General features: G+C 39.3%; 1 protein-coding gene across 5 annotated transcripts in view; it reads left to right on the top strand.

The window, feature by feature from the left end:
• WASF3 (WAS protein family member 3) overlaps nucleotides 1–20,019 on the top strand; it is a 79,368-nt gene that overhangs the window by 30,170 nt on the left and 29,179 nt on the right. For 4 of the 5 annotated variants that reach the window (XM_014966241.1, XM_014966242.1, XM_014966244.1 and 1 more), the window contains one exon: nucleotides 19,594–19,736. In XM_014966241.1, coding sequence (XP_014821727.1) covers nucleotides 19,604–19,736 — 133 coding nt within the window. In that variant the 5' untranslated portion in view covers nucleotides 19,594–19,603. Of the gene's footprint in view, nucleotides 1–19,335; nucleotides 19,452–19,593; nucleotides 19,737–20,019 lie in introns of those variants that run through there. The other variant, XM_014966243.1, reaches the window with a different exon arrangement.

The following is a 20,019-nucleotide window of genomic DNA, read 5'->3' as shown; positions in this document are numbered from 1 at the left end:
TTTACATTCAAAATCTACTTGCTGGTGATGAACATCTAGGAAACCTTTCTTGTTCAAAACAATTTAATGACAGATCAATCTTAAAATTGTTTTGGTCCAATATGCAAAATATTTTGAAGCAGACTCATGGCAAACTTCAGGACTAACCACTGTGGGTGAATGGGGAAAATCAGATTTTTTTGGAAATAGGTTCAAAGTGCTTTCTTTAAGTTCACAAGACAATGCAGTTATTATCAAGATCTAGATGGTTTCCCCTTTCCTCTTTGACTTAACGAGTAAAATTAAAGCATATTTTATCAATACTCATTGCATTCATACACCTTTTCTTGCAAATAAAACATTAACTTGTAAAGCTTCATTATTTTTTATGTGCAGTTTGTATATTTATAGGATTAAACTCTGTCATCTGTTTGCAGTTGCATAGCTTTTTTTTTTCTACTTCAGCTATGCACTAAAACAGTTAAAAATAGGTATTAATGCCTCCTTATATTAAAAAAAAGGAAAAAAAAAGGCAGTAGAATCTTTGCAGGTAGCTGCCTGATCTGAAGCCTGCCAGCATTTAGTTAGCAAGGTGCATTTTCCCCATGATTTGGGGGGAAGCTGCATCAAGTCCTGAGCCTTTTTGGAAAGAGTTGACGTGTTATGAGGCCTGGCTGAGGAGTTTTCATATTCAAATAAGAACACAGTATTTGAGTAAGGTATTTTATCCTGACAGCGGGAGGAGGGAACTTTGGGAAGTCTGTGGAGAGTGAACAGGAGAGAGGAATGAACAACTACCCTGTCTCATTCTTTTTGTTACTGGAGTCTTTTTAGATAGTAAGAAACAGTCTCTAGAATCTGTCTATGACTAATAAATGGTCCAAATAGAATCATAGACTGGTTTGGGTTGGAAGGACCTTAAAGATCATTGGGTTCCAACCCCCCTGCCATGGGCAGGGACACCTCCCATTAGACCAGGTTGCTCAAAGCCCCATCCAGCCTGGCCTTGAACACCTTCAGGGATGGGGCATCCACAGCTTCTCTGGACAACCTGTTCCAGTGTCTCACCACCCTCATAGTAAAGAATTTCTTCTTAAAATCTAATCTAAATCCTCCCCTCTTGCAGTTTAAAATCATTGCCCCTCATCCTGTCACTACACTTCCTGATAAAGAGTCCCTCCCCATCTCTCCTGTAGGCCCCCATTATGTACTAGAAGGCTGCCTGAAGTGAAGAAGTATTGTCAGTAGGGCTCCTATAAAGGACGAAAAGGTTGGACTAAGGCTCTAAAATGTGAGCAGGGCTTCTCTAGAATATTTTGGGTTGGAAGGGACCTTTAAAGGTCACCTAGTCCAACCCCCCTGCAATGAGCAGGGACATCTTGAGCTAGATGACAATGAGATAGATCAGGTTGGTCAGAGCCCTGTTGAACTTGACCTTAAATTAGGCATCAGTGTACAATGAAGAGCTGTCTCTGCAGGTGTTTGTCTACTGAATTTTGATAGATGGCTGTTTCTCCCTGAAACTATAAAATGTGATCAGTTGAACATGCAATCTATTGTATACTATTTTATATCACTTCTTGTTAAAGTGGTGGGAAATAAGTAATGTTGTGTTCTCTATGAATTGTAAGAATTAAGAATCTTTATATTAAAAACATATGAAGAATAGTTCCTTTTTTTTTTTTTTAATGGTTTGTGCTTGCTTCAATCTTACTGTCTTGGAAAAGGAAAAAGGGACCCTAACACTTACCCAGGAGCTAAGAGCAGCTACTTTTCTTGAGATGTGATGGTACATTTCATCAGATTGGTGACCGCTTCATGAGAAGTGGATAGCAGGGGGATTTTTGCTGAGTTTTTATCCACCTTCCTCTTTCAGCATGCTGTATATTTATTAAAAAATTATCCTTTAATACTTCATGCTTCTAAAAATATTTTGCTCTTCAATAGTTATGGATATGTGCTGCTTTTTTTCTTTTTGTAAACAAACCACAGAGATCAATGTATAACAAGTTAGTATTCACATAAAAAAAAGATGGAAATGATGCAGGCATGAAGTACTTCTATGGCTTATGAGGTAAACAGAATTTGTAACATGTACATGAGATGTCATGTAATACAGTCCTTGCGACATGACAGATGCCTCTGTGAACCTGATGAATAAATATATAAGATGTATATTTTCATCTATTCAATAAAATTTTTGTTGGTGGTCTCAGTTTGCTGGGACTCCTATGTGATTTTTTGGGAAGCGTGGCAGCAGAGGGTGACAGAAAATTGCAAGAGTTCTGAGCTGTTCCGTGTCATGATGGTATTCCTACCACTAAAATGGATTGGGACCAGAGAGCATGGCTTCTGAGGAGGGGCTGAAGAGACTGGATTCGTTCAGTTTGGAGAAGAGGGTTCTGAGATGTGAGCTCATTGCCATCTACAGCTTCCTTATGAGGGGGACAGGAAAGGGAGGTGCTGATGTCTTCTCTCTGGTGGCCGTTGACAGGACGCAAGGGGATGACTTAAAGCTGCATCAGGGGGAGTTCAGATTGGATATTAGGAAAAAAGTTATTCACTAAGAGGGTGGTCAAGCACTTGAAGCTCTGCAGGGAAATGGTTATGATCCCAAGCCAGCTAGAGTTCAAATCTGTTTAAACTTTTAGGTTTCCCTGTGTGGAGTCAGGAGTTGGGCTTGATGATCCTTATGGGTCGCTTCTACCTCAGGATATTCTATGATTTTATAACTAGACTTAAATCCTCTTTCTATGACAATATTGACATCATTTGTTGGAGAAAGCAGTTATTAATCTGTCAGGTCTAGTTACCACATTTTAGATAATCCCTTGTGTTTAGCTTTCTATTCACCTATAAAACTAAATGTTGTAACTGGTCTTTTGAATGCCTCCATCCTGCGTCGGTATGAAAGGGGAGGTTAGCTTGAATCACTGCTCTTTTGTTTTTTTCTTTGTACTGAAGCAGATTGAGCACTCTCACTATTGCTTATGTGGCCTCAGCTATAAGGACAGTAATTCCATAAACTGCTTTGACTTCTTTTGTCTGGATTATGTTTCTGCTCACTTCCAATCTGATTCTAGCCCTGGAAGCAGCTCAGCCAGGAGCAGCAGCTATAACAGCAGAAATGTTGAAACAGGGAAAAGAATCCATTTAATTAAATCAAGGAGTGGTTGGCTTACAGATGTCTTAAAAAGCACAACTGTAAGTGGAGTGGATCCTAAGGCAATAACTGGGTTTTGCTTCTGAGAAGGAAATATAACTCATCTTGTGGTTGAAGCATTTGTTGTTAAGTATTGGTGTGATCTAGGTCCAATTTCCAATCCTTCTATGGGCCTTGTGTGTCGGCCAACAGCATCATCAAGTAGCTTTGTGCCTCTCAAATCTATAATTGAGATGCTGCTTCTTGGATTACTCAAATTCGGAGATTCAGTTTAACTTGTAGGTGTGCAGATATTGTAGTAATACAGGTATTCCTCACCAACTTTACTGTAATAGGCTTTCTGATGTTATTTTGCAGTTGCAACCTTGCTAGGCTTGGGCTGCCTTTTCCTCCTTCAGTGGGTTTTAGTTGGCTTTGGGAAGCCTATTCCTCCTTTGGTGGCTTTTAGTTGGCTGCATTGCCAGGAATTTGCTATGTGGTTGACTGCCAGCTAGTGGGAAAGATGGGATCCTTCCCCACGTATTGGGTGGCTGAGTGCACTATAGGGAAGGAGACGACAGATGAAACTCTGACTCTTGTGCATAAAAATGTCTTTATTCCCTCCTTTCCCATGGAGCTCACATTCGTAAATATTGGAGGGAGCCATAATTAAAGCTTTTCAGCCTTAAGATGATTGGTTTTTTTTCAACCAGTATTTGCCTCTCTTCTTTCACCTTGTCTTCATAAAAATGAAACAAAATGAAATTGCTGTCTTTCAGCCTTTATGTACAGAATTAAAACATGCTGAGACAACAGCCATTTTCGGGTGGGTTATGCTATCGGTTTGGATCCAGGAATATGTTTGTGATGCGAATTCCCCAGTTGTGGAGTGTGTGAACTCTTTTCATTTCTGATGAGTCTAAAACCAAAAGATGCTCTCTAGGAGCATATCTGGTGGTGTTCAGCATCTAATGAGACCAGTTGAGAGCTAGTTTGGAACCAATCTCCCTGCTTCCCTACAAAAAAATATAATATATATATATGATGCATACAGGATCATCAGTACCAGCTACTCTTCTCTGCAGGTCTCTCTGCTCCTGTTGTACCACACAACTTGCTAATGCAGTCCTTAACCTTTGTTACAGTTTTCTGAATTCCTTTTGAAGTCTTTGAACATCCCCCGAGTTCCACAAGTGGAAAACCACTGATGGATGGTGCTGCTCTTTCTTGTGGGCTCCATTATACTATGTAATGCTGTTATACTATTTTTTCCCTCCCAGCTCACCCACACTTAGCATTAAGAGACAAATTATAGAGATAACTGTAAATCAATATGATACTTCCAAATGTTCAATGTCAGGTTCTGAATTTCAAAGACTCTTAAAAAAGCTGTGTTTACATTTTCAAGACATATATACATATGTGTCTTGAAGAAAGACACAAAGATTTGTGTTTACAAAGGTTCCACAAAGGATATTTAATGCAGACTTGAAACGCTGGAGGAAAGCAGACTTTAAAAATTATTTAGTATTATCATTGGTAACCTCTGCATCCCCAGTAATTTTAGCTAAGATTTGATGATTTTAGCTGGGGAAAAAAGGTTGCTTAGACCGCTTCTTAGTGATTGATTATACGTGGTTAAGAATGCCTTTTTTCCCCTTCAAGCTGGTTTCTGGAGCACTTCTTCCCTGCCAGCTCCATGGAGATCTGTTGATACAACGCCAGATTTCATGGAACACAGCTTTTCAGCCTTCAAGTCTTGAAAGGGGATTTTTAGCGAAGGCTGACTGCTGTATTCGGTCTGAGACTCACTGTGGTTTTATAGTAGCCTATTTGTCTCATAATGGGAGTTACTGTATGTGTAACAAGGAAATCTCTTTAATGCTGCAAATAAGGTTTTGTAAGCCAACATTATTGTATCAAAACATGTTACGTTTACTAATGCCTGACATTCATTTTAGGCTTTACTTAAAAAAAACAACCCACCCCATCCGTTCTCTCCCTCCTTCCCCCCACCTCAAAAACAAAAACCAAAACCAAAACCCCACCCAAAACAAAATCAAATCAAGAACAAGAAATTGAGACAAGGATTATACATTGAATTATTAGGAAGATAATGGTGGGCAGAACTTCGACATCTGAATTTGGGATGCTAGTAAAAGGGAGGATTTGTAACTAAAGGGCTAGAAACACTGTAATGTTATGTATTTGGGGAGATGTAGCTGCTTTCAATCCTGATGGGCTTAATATATTAATAAAATATTAGGTATATGAAAAGTATTCAGCTTTTTTTTACTGCAGTTCTATTTATCTTGGTATTCTGTTCCTGGTGAAAGGTATAAATGGATATCTGACCACATAACTTAATTTTTAAAAATGTCTTCAGTATTGATAAGGCCAGGAAAAAGGGCTATGATCCATCTTGATTTCTGCTGGACCCTTTGTTACTTGCATGGAATTCAATTGTAGGGATAAAAGGAGCTTCTCTGTTTAACTGGATGTTGCACTGTGCCATCTGTAACTCTTACTATTTTGTTTTATGACCTGAAAAATTATGAATTGCTAATTTCTTGTGCATCAAACAAGAATGGTTTCTGTGATTAACCTGACCATGTGGAAGAGAGAGAGGAAGGTTACATGATAGAGAGAAATTGCATCGTTAATGTTGCAGTTCCCAAACACTGGCAGTAAGAAAGATACAAAAGGCATCCCCACTCTGGGAAAACCTCGGATGGGAGCTCAGCCCTCCTTTAGGCACCAAAGTGAAATAACTATAATCCCCAAAGCTGTAGAATACCTGGCTGTATTGCTGGGGCTTATTAAGTCTACTTGTGTGTTGTGGTGGTGGTTTTGTGTGGTGGGTGTTTTGGGTGGATTTTGGTTTGGTTTTTTTTTTTGCTACTGTTTTGAGTGTTGCATTCTATCACCTATAGTGTTTTTCTTGATTCACACACAAGTCCTGTCGCCTGGCACTTTGTGAGACACTGTAGGACGGTAGCCACCAGAAGATGGACTTCATGGGAACAGATGGTGCACTTGGCTCAGGATGAAAATAGTTGGGAGTTTTTATGTTGATTCATTTGGACTCAGCTGTTGGATTCAAACACAAAATATTTTGCTCAGTTTTTCCTTTAAATGCACCCAAAATAAATCGGTTTGGTTTCAACCCCCCCCCCCAACATAGACTAGCTGCCACTTCCAGGTTCCAGTTATGAACGGAAAGTGCAGTGTTGGTGGTAGGTTTATAGTCAGAAGAATTAGGGAAATCCCAGGTTTCCTGCTGAAATTCCATGGCAGGGGTGGGTGGGAATCTTCAGTTTGAGGAATTTTAGGGATGTTGATTTATTTTGTATTAACTTAAGTCTTCACAGGCTGCCTGCATGCTGGGGACATGTACCAGGCAATTTCTGCTCCTGGCTCCCAGAACCTGGTAGTTCAGGTGGACATTGAAGTTGCGTGACTGTAAGATATTTTAGGGATCATGATAGACTGTGGTAGCCTGATAAGGCATCTTTACAGTTGTTTCCCAATGGGAAGGTCTGTCCTGCCTGGTGAGAACTGGGAATGGAGGAGGCACAGACAAAGATTAATGCTGAATTGTCATGGTACAAAGTGGTTTTTCTTTTGCAGTTTGACCTATGTTATTGCTCTCTTCCATCATCCCAGACTGTCACATATATAAAAAAATGTGTATATATTTTTATGTGTAAGTGTATGTATCAAATGCATATGTACACAAACTGTGCACTTGTGTACATATGCATATGTGATTTTTTGGAGGTTTTTTGGTATGGAAAAGAATTATAAAAACTTAACACTTTTCTATGACATTTTAGATTTTGGATTAACTGAACTATGAGAAAACTTAACACTTCCCTGTGACATTTTAGATCAACTGCTGTAGGGAAGAAGAGTTTAAGAATTATTTTTTTTTTTCTGAAAAATGCTCCTCTGAAAGGATTTTAATGGTGTATTAGATAAAAAGGGAAATAAGGAACACTGTGTGTTGCCATAAAATTGATAGTATTGGAAAGAAGTGGATGCTTCATGCCTTTTGTGCTGTTCCTTCCAATTCAGGGTTAATTAGAGTTCTGACAAACAAATTACTGAATTTGCTCCTGGTTTAGCTTGAGGTCATTTGAGGATCTGAACGGCATGTTCTCCCTGCAGGCTGGCTCCGGAGGCCTCACCGGGCTGCCTTTGTCACATGGGCTGTGACCCAGACGGTTATTTCAAGCACTTTAAATCCAGTAAGGCTCTGTTAAATGGGATCAATGTAAGTCAGCAAGGCCTAGCTGCAACTTATGTTTTCGTTAAATAATCAAGGTATTTGCTGCTGATAACACTTACTGTTTGTGAAGGAGGAATGAATGTTCTGACAAATGGGCTCGAAATGGTCTCCAAGAACTATTTGTGCATTATTGTAGCCCAACTGTTGAAAAAAGACTTTTTTATATAGTTTATATAGTTTTATATAGTTGCAGACTTTTACTATTCTGTTACAAGCTGTTCCAGCATCAAATTGTCTAAAGTAGCATAAAGTATTTTTCGGTAATGACTCTTGTGTTACAGAATTGTTCTGTTTCTGTAATGTAGATAATGTGACTTACTTTCCATAACTGACTATTAGAAGAACGTCTATTAGATGTCAAAAACAGATTTAAAGTAGGCACTCTAAGATGTGTAAGGCCGTTATTCAAGAGACCGCATTGAAAGAATCAAACTTAAAATAGTCTCTCAGTAGTTTATAGTAAATTCAGAAATGAAAAACTACTCTGTGCCCTCTTAACTTTAATTGTCAGATGGATGGAGAAGGAATTTGTGTTTGTAATGATGCTTTTGGACTACAGTCCAAAAAGATCCTGGAATAGGTGGGTAGTGAACAAGAAAGAAACTTCCTTTAGGTGGGAAATTTCCTGGTGTGGTTAAATGTTAGTTAAGTAATAGCATTTATTAAATAGCAGTTCTCTTGGTTTTGTCATTTTTTAATTTTATTGCCCTGTGGTATTACTATGCTAGAAAAAAGAGGTACTAAATAGGTGGGAATCACTAGTGTTGGAAGTGCACAGCAAGATGTTTGAACCATGATTTACTTTAAGACTAGAATAATTTTAGCTATTTCATGGAAGTACTTCGCCTGGTGGTTGAGATAGTGGCCTGTGGACATTTTTTCAGCTATCTGGGCAGCAGAGTTCAGCTATGAAAGGTGAGAACTGTGTGGCTCTGTCTGCACAACCAGCTCTATACTCAAATCTGGTAAGATCCAAGCCTGATGACATCTGGAAACATTTTGACCTGCTAGTAGAGGGCTGTTCCTGACCTAATTAGCTTGGCATTATAACCAGCTCTCTGCTGTTTTGTGATTTTGCTCCTTTTGACCTCATCCAGTTTATACTCCTGACTGAATTTTGCCATTTACATCCTAAAGGTTAAAACAAAATTAGATTTTAGAGGATGCCATTTTTTCTAATCCAGAGTTTCAGTACTTCTGAATTTTCATATGTGTAGTCATTGGTTATTCAAAGTAGAAAGAGCTGAATAATTCAGCAGCCGTATGGTTCGCACATGTCAAGACGATACAAAAGGGGGGGATGATCAATCTAAGTCTTTTTTTCTTGTGCTGTAGGACAAAGCGCTGCTTCCTTCGCTTTCTTAAGTCCACGCTGATTTTCTTCTTGTTCTGGCTGAGTGCTTCTTTTCAAGAGATGGTATTTCTAAAGTGTAAATGTTATTTGAGAGATAGGCTGTGTACTGTAGTAAGGTTTTTATCTTTTTATTTTTTTTTCTTTCACCTCTGCTTAAAAACCTCAAAAGCTACCACTATATCTCTATGTGCACAAGGAAAATATTTTTGAGTTGCTGCGCAAAACTGTTCAAATAGAGTTTAAACAAGCTCAAACAAATGCATAGTGTCTTGTCTCTTCCATAAAGACAAACAAATAAAACTGAAGGGAAACAAATGGTGACTCAGTTCAGTTCTATTTGCTTGAATAGGAGAAGGGTTGATAATAAATTCTTGGAGTATGATACAGATTTCAAGAAAGGTCGCATGAAAGAAAAATGCGTTTCCAGTGCAGCGTAAGTACTTGCTTATTGAAACAAGTCCATTCTTAAGATAGAAAAAAGTAAACAAATGCTCTTATGTGACTTGAAAAGATGGTTTTCCTTTCTCATGTACATACATAACATTTACACGGTGTTAGCCTAGTAGTATTAGGTTGAAGTAGTAAAATTGATAGTGGCGGTAAGGTTTTGGTGGTGGGTTTTTTTTTTAATGTATAAAGGCAGTGGAACAGATGTTCAGAACAGTATGGAATATTCCTTTTCCCTGTCCCACCATCCCTTTCACACTGAGCCATCTGGAAGGGGACTATGAGCAGGGTGAGCAGCCATCATGCTACGGACAAGATTAACGTGTCGCAGCTTTTGTTGACACTTTAAACTGGTCACTGTTCCTTCAGCGGAAAGCAACAATGTGAACTGTTGTCACTGCGTGTGTGATTACATTATCCACCTGGATGTGGAAAGAAGACAGAAGAGAAAATGTGATTTATATAGAACTATTAATAAATTTAGTGGTGTTCAGTCTGGACATGACCCCACATAGGCACAAATCAACTTTTTTTCCCCATTAGTGCACTGTTACCGGCCACCTTTTACCCTCAAGCACAGTGTCATGTAATATCATTCTGTTAAACCAGATTTAATTTTTTTTTTGGGGGGGGTAAAATCTTCTGAAATGTTTTCTCCATGCTCTTCATGTATATGGTTTTTACCCTGGTTTTTTTTTTTTGTTCCTGCAATGAGTATACCTCATGTGGATGTCTTCCAGTTTAATCACCTGGATTTCTTTAATACCCTTCAGCCTTATTTCTTTTAAGAAAAAGTATGATTAGTGTTTTGGCTTAATGAACAAAATTTTGGTTAGGACAAGGACAACTTATGATCTAGAAACGAGAGACTCTAGTCATGTGTGAAGGTGTCCTGGATCATCTGTATTCTGATACAGGATGAATAGAAAAGGGTGGGTGGATCGGATGCTGGCAGAGTGATTGGATTCACTACAGCAAGCTATTGTATTGTGCAGTCTGTGAACCTATATTAGTTTTCAGGTAAGGAAATCTGTTCTTCAGTAGATATCTTAGTTACATTTAGCATACCAAGGAAGATTAAAATGTGTTAGTGAAGGAGAAATCTGATTTAAAAGCTTAACAAATTAGCTTCCATGGGATCACAGTGTTTTTCTTCCACTGTTTGTGTTTAAGGAAAAGAAAAAAAACATAAAGCATCTTTAGAAAGTATAAAGATTTAAGTGACAGAGGAGTGAAAAAAATCCAAACTAATTTACTGGCATTTTTTTGGTGTATTTGGCAGTGTGACAAAGTCCTCTGAATATAAATTGCAAAATCCATTTATTTAGACAATGAAAAAACTGAATTCAGAAAAAAAAAAGATATTTCATAGATATGTTCTGTATTCCATAGCTGTTTTAGTTAGGCCTGAAAGAACTGTGGTTATATACCTGGAAATGGAGATAAAACAGTGCAGTAACCTCAGTTCTGGTACTGATTGTATGCTTGCTACATTAGCAGAGAGCAAGAAATGTTTGTATTTCCTCCTCTAACAGTGGTGAAACCATTTAATTGGATGAGATGTGTATGATCCTTTGTCTTGGAGCGGAAGATGGAACTTTATCATAATCTGTCTGTACTTCATAATGATAAGATTTTTATTTCCTTGGAAACTGCTGGGGAAAAATGTTGTGATGGAGAAAACTTGATGTGGGGATTTTAGTTTTGGAATAATTTCTATTGGGAAGGAAAAATTTAAAGCAGTGATTTCTTTAGAGCAATCCCTCAGTCTTGTTCATTGAGGCATGCTTATTAAGCAGTGATCTATAGACACAAGTACTTCAATGGAAGTTGCTGAGACCTTTAACACTGTTACAGCATGGCAGGTGCACAAATATCTTCTTGAACCACAGTCAACAGATAATGCAAAGATGGAGTTGTAGGCCAGGCAAAAAAAATATAATCCAGCAAGGTTTTGAGAAAAGGCAGATTTCTGGCTTGTCTTGAGAATTTATAATATAATATAATATTTTAAATAATAATAATATATTTAAAATCCTCCTTTACATTACAGTCTGTACGTTCATAGAAAGAATAGCTACTTAATTTCAGGTTAAATAATTCTCAGGGCTTTTTTTTTCCATATATTAGTGAATGTCATCTTGCAGATGCTTGTTTGGAGTTAGTGTGAAATTCTGATGAGAACTAAATTTATTAAGGTAATTGCAAACGTAAATGTTCAGTGCTGTGGAGACCCATTTACTCTTTTTTTCTCTCCCAACTTTTTAGTTAGAGGAAATTTCTGAATTAATACGTTCACCTTTTAATGGTTCTGTAAACTTTTTATGTTGCAGGCCCACAGTGTTAGCAGAGGTAACTACCAACTCAGAATTTTTGTTATGCTTCTTATGGGTTTTTTGAAGATGTGGAGGGTTGGCTAGGGATAAGTAGGTCTATAAAATAGATTTAGGTTGTAAATAAACAAAACCAAGCACCACCCCCTCCCCTGTTGTCCTTTCTCTTGTCATTGCTTAATGTCTCGATTTCCTTCATAATATCACTGGACCATAAAATCTGCCCTGAAGAGCTCAGCACAGACAAAAACCCAGCCAAATTAAAAAAAAAAAAATAAAGAAAAAAAGAAAACAATCCTGTAAGTTGATGTACCTTCAGAAATAGCTCATTGCACCAGACATTAAAATTAAAGCTCCGTTAAAGAAACAAGATTGCTGTAGGGGTTTCTGTACCCATTTCATCGTTGCCAGTACTCAGGTTGATATGATGTGAGAGGAAGATCAGGAGTGGTGGTCTGATGCTAAGAAGAAAAAAAAAACATTTTCATTCCAGCCTTGACTGTCATGCTTTTCAGGTAGATCAGGAAGAAGATCTGGGGAAATGACATTGATAGAGTTGGCTATATATTAAATTTTAGCCATTCTTTTGATATGAGTATTTTCTAGGCATTTAACTTTACTTGTGATGTCTTGTTTAAAGATGTGGTTTTCTGTGGATAAGAAAAAAATTGTTCTTGATTTTTAGCTATCCTTAAAGAACAGAATTCTATTGGACACTACATATATGTCACAAATGTCTGCCCTTGCTTCAGCAAACTCAGTATCAAAATCAAGAGAGTTGCATTAAAAATTAGGGGAAACATGAAAAAAAAGTGTATTAACAAAATAAATACACTGATTGTCCCTTAAATTGGGATAAATTAAGAAAAAAAACCCCAAACAAACTTTAAAAAGTACAGAAGAATGACATTATATGGATCATGAACTTAAAATAATGATTCCCAGATTATTTGCTACTTCAGTGTATTTGTTTTTAAGTTGTCCCTGATGATACAGAAGTAGATGACGTTCACAGATGATAAATGGGAAAGGTTCCTCAACATCAGATTCCTAGTCATCGTCATCATTTAGGTCAAAGAAAAAAAACAGAAAGGGACACGAATAAAGGCATGTGTATTCCTTGAGTTAAGGTGGTAGTGGTGTCTGCTACCCATGTAGACCCTCCCCTGTGTTCTGTGGTGAAAGATGAGGGACCTTGGGAGGACAGGGAGATCTGTGACAAGAGTGACTCCGGGGGAAAAACGGAGAGCTTCTGCAAAACTAGTGTTTGGGGTCTTTCATCTCCCTGCTATCCCTTCTCATCCTATTTAGCACATGAGGTATTTGAGCTCACCATATATATCATCCTTGTTTCTATCTGTCAATAGATCTCTCGGCTTCTGCTGAGCTCTCAGGAGGGACACAGACACTGAGTTCATACATATGTAGTCATCCGAATTTAGGTGCTTTATTTTGAATGGGATCCCATCTGCTGCATCACTTACGACAAGCTGCATATTCAATCCATCTCTTGTTTTTCTTCTCCACAGGTGAATTATGGTAGTTTCTCTCCTTTTATACGGGTCTGTGAGGTTCATCAATGAAAAGCTCTAAAGTTCCCTGAAAATAATAGAAGATATTCAGGGAGAATTTAGGGTGGATGAATGGAAAGCTCTTTTTCATGGTAAAAATGTTCAGCTTTGTTATATTTTACTAGAGGCTATAAGAAGAAACCTCTTAAGAGTTTAAAACAAAAGGGATTGAACAGTGTCTGAGAAAATGTAATGAGGAAACATTCACAAGTAAGAGGGGCTGTATAATGAATGGCACTCGTTTCGTGGTATAAAGAACTTGCAATGTTAAAGAGCCATGAAATTCGGCTATATATTTTTAGTGCTAGTGTAAATAACAGTGCCTTTTTGGGGATGTGAAAGGGCAAAAAGGCAGGTTTGGGGAACAGCTGGTGCTTTGAGTTTTTGCCAGTTGCTCAAATACTTGAAAACTCAGCTTGTCTCTTATAATAGCTGTGCTCTGCTCTTGTTTGGAAAGATTGTACATTGTGTTTATCATCTTTCATGTTTGTTACTGTGCATCTGCTTTCTACTTGATTTTTTTAAAGTCTGACTTGCCAAGACAATGTCAAACTTCCTACATGGGGTTTAACAGATGTTGTCCGGAGGAAGGTGGTCCGAGCTGGCTTGGAGCGATAGTCCCGCAACTGCAGGGAAAGTGTGGAAAGAAAAGCAAAAATGCTTTGATTATCTCTTTCTTGTACCCTGCTTGCCTCTACAGCAGTAATTACTGGGATTAGTGCCTTCTGGTTTTATGACAAAAGGCAGTTATGTACATTTTTGTGGGCGGCGGGAGGGGAAAGGAAGAAGAAGGGAGGTGAGAGTACTGAGGGAGCACGCCTAATGTGAATTTTTAATGGGCTGATCTAAGCTAATTCAAGCTTCTGATGTCCCGTCCTTTCAGAATGTGTGTGGAAATCGAGTTAGGTCAGTGGTGCAGTTGCTGATGCCTGTAGGGTTTAGAGAGCAGTGTCCTTTGTGCTCCAGTCACCGTTCAGTCCAGCCAGATGTTGTGTTCGATCTGCGTCCAATGAGGCACGTGTGGATTTAATGAGATGTTAAGCAACATCTTACCCCCTTAATTTTCTTCTTCGCCTTTTGACTCCTGCTCCAGTCTTTCCGGTCTGCGGCTAATGTCTCATACATGTCTCATGCAGCCAGTTCCATATATGCAGTACAGCATCTTTCTGATTCTTCATCTCTTGTGCCAGGTGCAGCTGGTGGTTTAAAGCCATCTGTGTCAGGCATAGGTGGCTCCACGCAGGGAGCGGAGTTGGACCTGTTTATCCTGGATCTAAGTCTGGGCCTGGATTGAGTACTTAGGGTAAAATATGCTATAAAATGATCAACTATGATTGGTTCCAGTCTTCTGAACTGATGCCTTCTTTGCTTTGGTCTTCACTGCCAAGGCCGCCCCTCATGAATCCCAGACCCTGGAGACAAGGGGGATGGTCTGGAGAGAGGAAGACTTTCCCCCTGTTGGGGAGGATTGGCCAAACTAGACATCCATAAGTCTATGGGCCCTGATGGGATGCACCCATGAGTGCTGAGAGAGCTGGCAGATGTTATCGCTGAACCACTCTCCATCATTTATGAAAGGTCATGGAGAACAGAAGTGCCTGAGGACTGGAGGAAGGCAAATATCACTCCAGTCTACAAAAAGGGCAAGAAGGAGGACCCAGGGAACTACAGGCCAATTAGTCTCACCTCTGTCCTTGGGAAAATAATGGAACGACTTGTTCTGGATGTCATCTCCAAACATATTGAAGACAAAGAAGTTATTGGAAGTGGTCAGCACAGATTTACCAAGGGTAAATCATGCTTGACCAATCTGATAGCCTTCTATGATGTTATGACTAAATGGCTGGATGAGGGGAGAGCAGCAGATGTCATCTACCTTGACTTCAGCAAGACTTTTGATACTGTCTCCCACAATCCGCATTAGAAAATTAAAGAAGTGTGGGCTAGATGAGGGGGCAGTGAGGTGGACTGAGTCCTGGCTGTGTGACAGAATTCAGAGGGTTGTCATAAATGGAACAGGGTCAAGTTGGAGGCCTGTAACCAGCAGTGTCCCCCAGGGGTCAATACTCGGCCCAGTCCGGTTCAACATATTCATCAATGACCTGGATGAGGGGATGTTCGCTGATGTTCGCTCAGCAAGTTCGCTGATGATACCAGACTGGGAGGGCTGGCCGACACTCCAGAGGGCTGTGCCACTATCCAGCATGACCTGGACAGGCTGGAGAGCTGGGCAGAGAAGAACCTAATAAGGTTCAACAAGGGCAAATGTAAGGTCCTGCACCTGGGGAGGAAGAACCCCAGGCACCAGTGTAGGTTAGGGGTGGATCTTCTGGGAAGTACTACAGAGGAAAAGGATCTGGGAGTCCTGGTGGATGGCAGGATCTCCATGAGCCAGCCATGTGCCCTTGTCTCCAAGAGGGCCAATGGAATCCTGGGCTGCATAGGGAGAAGTGTGGCCAGCAGGTCAAGGGAGGTCATTCTCTCCCTCTACTCTGCACTGGTGGGGCCACAACTGGAATACTGCATCCAGTTCTGGGCTCCCCAGTTCAAGAGAGACAGGGAACTACTGGAGAGAGTCCAATGTAGGGCAACCAAGATGATTAAGGGATTGGAGCACCTCTCTTAAAAGGAGAGGCTCAAACAGCTGGGGCTGTTGAAGGGAAGACTGAGGGGAGATCTCATCTATGTTTACAAGCTCCTAAAGGGTGGGTTGATGGATGATGGAGCCAGACTCTTTTCAGCGGATTCCAGTGATAGGACGAGGGGCAACAGGCACAAGCTCGAACACGGGAAGTTCCACTCAAAAATGAGGACTAATTTCTTTGCCTTGAGGGTGCCAGAGCACTGGAACAGGCTGCCCAGGGAGGTTGTGGAGTCTCTTTCTCTGGAGATTTTCAAGACCCACCTGGATGCAGTCCTGAGTAATGTGCTCTGGGCAATCCTGCTTTAGCAGGGGAGTTGGACTAGATGATCTCTAGAGGTTCCTTCCAACTCTGTCAAATCTGTGATACAATTTTTGAAAATAATTGCAACTTTTTTGCCTTGTGGTTTCCATTTATTTGGGGATACGAACAAAAAGAAGTTGTTACTTAACCTCTGTGTTGTAAAACTGAGTATGGTTTACCAAGTGCCAGTGTGCTTAATGCAGTGAAGAGTATCGCCATCAATCTCTCCTCGGAGGCTGGGGCTGAACTGTGACTTCAAACAGGTGAAAGATGAATTGGGAAGGCAGTGGGACTGCCATTGCCAAAGCTTATTCCTCTGCACCTGGTAACAAACTGCACCCCCAGCCTGGTTGAGCCTGATGAAGCTCCTGTAATTGGGACTTATTTTGTCTTGTTTAGCCTCCTGTTACACATATTTTGAAAATTTTAGCTTCATTTCTCGGGAATTTTCTTTGAGAGACTAAGGTTGTCTAGTTGTGTGTGGTGAAGAAAAGGGAGGTAGTGCTTTAGTGGCAAGGATACATAGTAATAAGAGCTTTTTTTTTTTACTTACTACTGGTTTGTATGTTACCTTGCTTTTATTTAAGACAATAAATAAACATAAAGAACAGATGTGTTTCTAATAGGCAAAGAGAAAATTTGGCAGCTCTGTGATAACCGCCACCATTGCTATCTGGTAGTTAAGTCAGGTGTTTAAAAAAAATATTGTGCATGGTTTAAGACTGAATAGGTCTGTAAGTGTTTGATTCAGGTAGTTGAAGGTTTTAAATTAGAAGAAACTTATAATTGCAATTGCAGGCTTTTTTTTTTTTTTCCCCCTGCTGATCAGGAACAGTTAATGCGTTGCTTAATCTGTGGCATGTATTTACTCATCAGTGTTCAGTTTACCTTTTGGAATTAAACTTCACATTGAAATGAGGTGGATACATAATAATTTAAATCAGGCATTCACAAATTAAGCTTGTTTTGTTCCCCCACTCTCAGCGCTGCTGTGTATTTTAGCTTGCTTTTTAAAGAAATGGGATGTCTTGGGTCAGTCTGTCTCTCCTGCTCTGGAACACATTGCACCATTTCATAAAGAATTGATGAGAAAATGAAAAACTCAAACTGCAGTGGTATGTTTTCTTCAAATTAGCTTTGATAGGCAAGGAAGAACACGATGTGAAGAAGGGACATAAATTAGTGCTCCTGGTGAAAGGCATTTTGATTATACTCAGTGTGGTGAGTGTTTGAAGAGGTAGCAGGCAATTAGCTGGGCAGTGTGTGTCCAGCTTCCAACTGGCCCCAGCGCCTTGCGTGGGCTGGTGGGGAAAAGTCAGGTAAACTGCAAAAGGCAAGAGGGGGGCAGCTCTGAGAGTGCTAGACAGAAAGCCATGGCTGTATTCTGCTAGTCTTCTGGTCTTCTCGTATAAGAATTTAAGTAAGATCAGTTAACGAAAAGAAATAGAGAGTATGAACCTGTGTAGCAAAAAACCCATCCCAAGTAGTTCTCTTAAAAAAGCAAACCAACCAACACCCCCAGCCCCAGTAGAATGGTTGCCTTGTTCACCAGAGTGTTTTACTGATGAATTGCACATAAAAATTAGTTCTAAGGAAAGATGATTTTGAGATATCTATTCACCCACTGGTATTTAAGGAATTCTGTTGTCGTAGGGAGTCTTTATGCCTTTAGTTTGTGTGACAGTGTTGTTAATGTTACAGAGGAAACCAAAAATTGTACCTTGTGTGCTGGAGAAGTACTTAGATTTGGAATTGGCTGCTTTAGCACTGATATATGCTCCTATTAATTTACTTCTTACTAATTATCTTATGAACATTGTACTGCACAGTGAAATAATTATTCATAATGATTTTTATTTCATAATTCCAATGTTCTAGCTTGTTTGCAAGGTGTTGTTGCTAGATATTGCTCTTCAATATTTATGAATTTCCAGTTTTTACCTGCTTTTGATCAAGTTCAGAAAACTGACTGCATTGGATATTAAGCAATATTTTAAAGTGTATTAGTTTGTAGAGGAATACGAAGACATAGAACAGAAACAAGAAGCTTTTTGGTCTAATATAAAATAAAAATTGTTCCTCTCTTACCTCTGATGTATTGTTTGAAACTTAGCAAACTCAGTTGCCCTTAAATTCTGACATATTTGAATAAACTGTCTCATATTAAGAAAAATGTAAAATAAAATTCAAGACTATTGCTTAGAAGTCATGAGCCTATTTCTTCCTGGCCTGTTCTGAAATAATCTTACAGTTAAATAATTTACTTTTTTGCTAAATACTTAAAATATGTTAATTTTTTAGAAATGTTCTTGAGAAGAAAATATTTTAAACATTGAGGGGAGAAAGTCATTACAAGGATTATTATGCAACATTTGAAAAGCGAAAAGGTCTTTTTAATTTACTAATGTGATTTTAATGAGAGAATTGAAAGGCTACTTTAATTGCTTTAGTGCAGTAAAAAAGAAATTTTCAGTTAAATCTTTTCCAAATGAACTTATGTCCTTGGTAACACTGTAACTTCTCATTCCAGAAACATTCCGGACATTGAATTGTCAGTGTTTAAAAAAAGCTAATCAAATTGACTCATAATTATGTGAATACCATTTTAAAGAAAACTGCTTAAGAACTTTTAATATTATAAGCTCTCATTTCCTTTTTGGGGGAATTCTGTCCCATTTGAGCATCCTTGCCCTCAGAGCTCCTTTCTGCAGGATGGTGTTTTCTGTGCCGTTGTGCCCTTTTGTGACTCTTAAATCTCTTTTTGTATTTGTTTTCCCCATCCTAGTTTCTTTTATTTTTCCAAGAAAACCAGTTCTGACAGCCTTTGTTTTCTCAGATAAATGTCTTCTCACATCTGCCACGCTCCCAAAATCTGCTCAGTACGGGCTCTTACATCATTCAGATTGTCATTCAGCACCACCTGCAGAAAACCATCTTCTTCCTCACGTTGCAGCTTCTTCCTTGTTCTCACCCAGCCTATTTCTGTGAGGCCCTTGCCCTTCTCTGTCGGATGAGTTTATCATTTTGACTGAAAACCTGTTGGAGCCAAGGGTAGGTCAGTGTCTGACGTAGTCAGGGGGCTGTAACGCACGGACAGTCCGTCGGTGGCCAGCTTGCCCAGGCAGTGAGCCATCTTCTTCCAGACATTTTCCTGCCACCCCTGTGGGGACTGCCAGTTTTTTACAAATGCAAATGTGGACTAAAGTTCAGTCATTCTGTTACTGGAGCACAGGTCTGCATAGGCAGTAGATCTTGCGCTTTTTGCCTTGGATTTGGTGTGTGCTGTCTACATGGACTCTATCCTCTGGGCTTACCTGCAGTGCTCTTGTCGTGTTCTGGCTTGAGTGTGTGACTCCGGTGCCTCAGCAGGAACTGTACAGTATCTTATGGTGGGAATGCTGAACCAAGTGCTTTGAAAGAAGAAAGTTACAGTGTATTTTTGTAGAAAAAAACCCTGAACGTGTGCTAGACAGATTCATAGCTCTAATTTCATTTTTGTAAATATAATACATATTTTTCTCTAAATTCCAGGTCGTGAGCCATGCCTTTGGTAAAAAGGAACATTGAACCGAGGCATCTCTGCCGAGGAGCTCTGCCAGAGGGAATCACTAGTGAACTGGAATGTGTAACGAATAGTACCCTTGCTGCCATCATACGCCAGCTAAGCAGCTTAAGTAAGTATCTGTAACTTCCTGCAAGTATATGATTCCTGATGAAAAACTTAATAAATGAAAAGCTTTAAGGTGACTTGTTTTAAATAGCAAAATTATGATACAGGACATTGCCACTTACATAATATAATAATATAACGGTACTTCATTGCTCTTCTGTGTTTTGAAGTTTGTACAAGAGCCTCTCTAAGATTTATTGGTGTAAAAAAACCAAACCAAAACCAAACCAAACAAAAACAAACAAATCCCCCCAAAACCCAAGAAAAACAACAAATAACCAAAAACC

This window comes from Calidris pugnax, unplaced genomic scaffold, assembly GCF_001431845.1.
Source record: "Calidris pugnax isolate Ruff unplaced genomic scaffold, ASM143184v1 scaffold20, whole genome shotgun sequence".
NCBI classification, from domain to species: Eukaryota; Metazoa; Chordata; class Aves; order Charadriiformes; family Scolopacidae; genus Calidris; species Calidris pugnax.
This window is presented reverse-complemented; position numbering and strand designations above follow the sequence as displayed.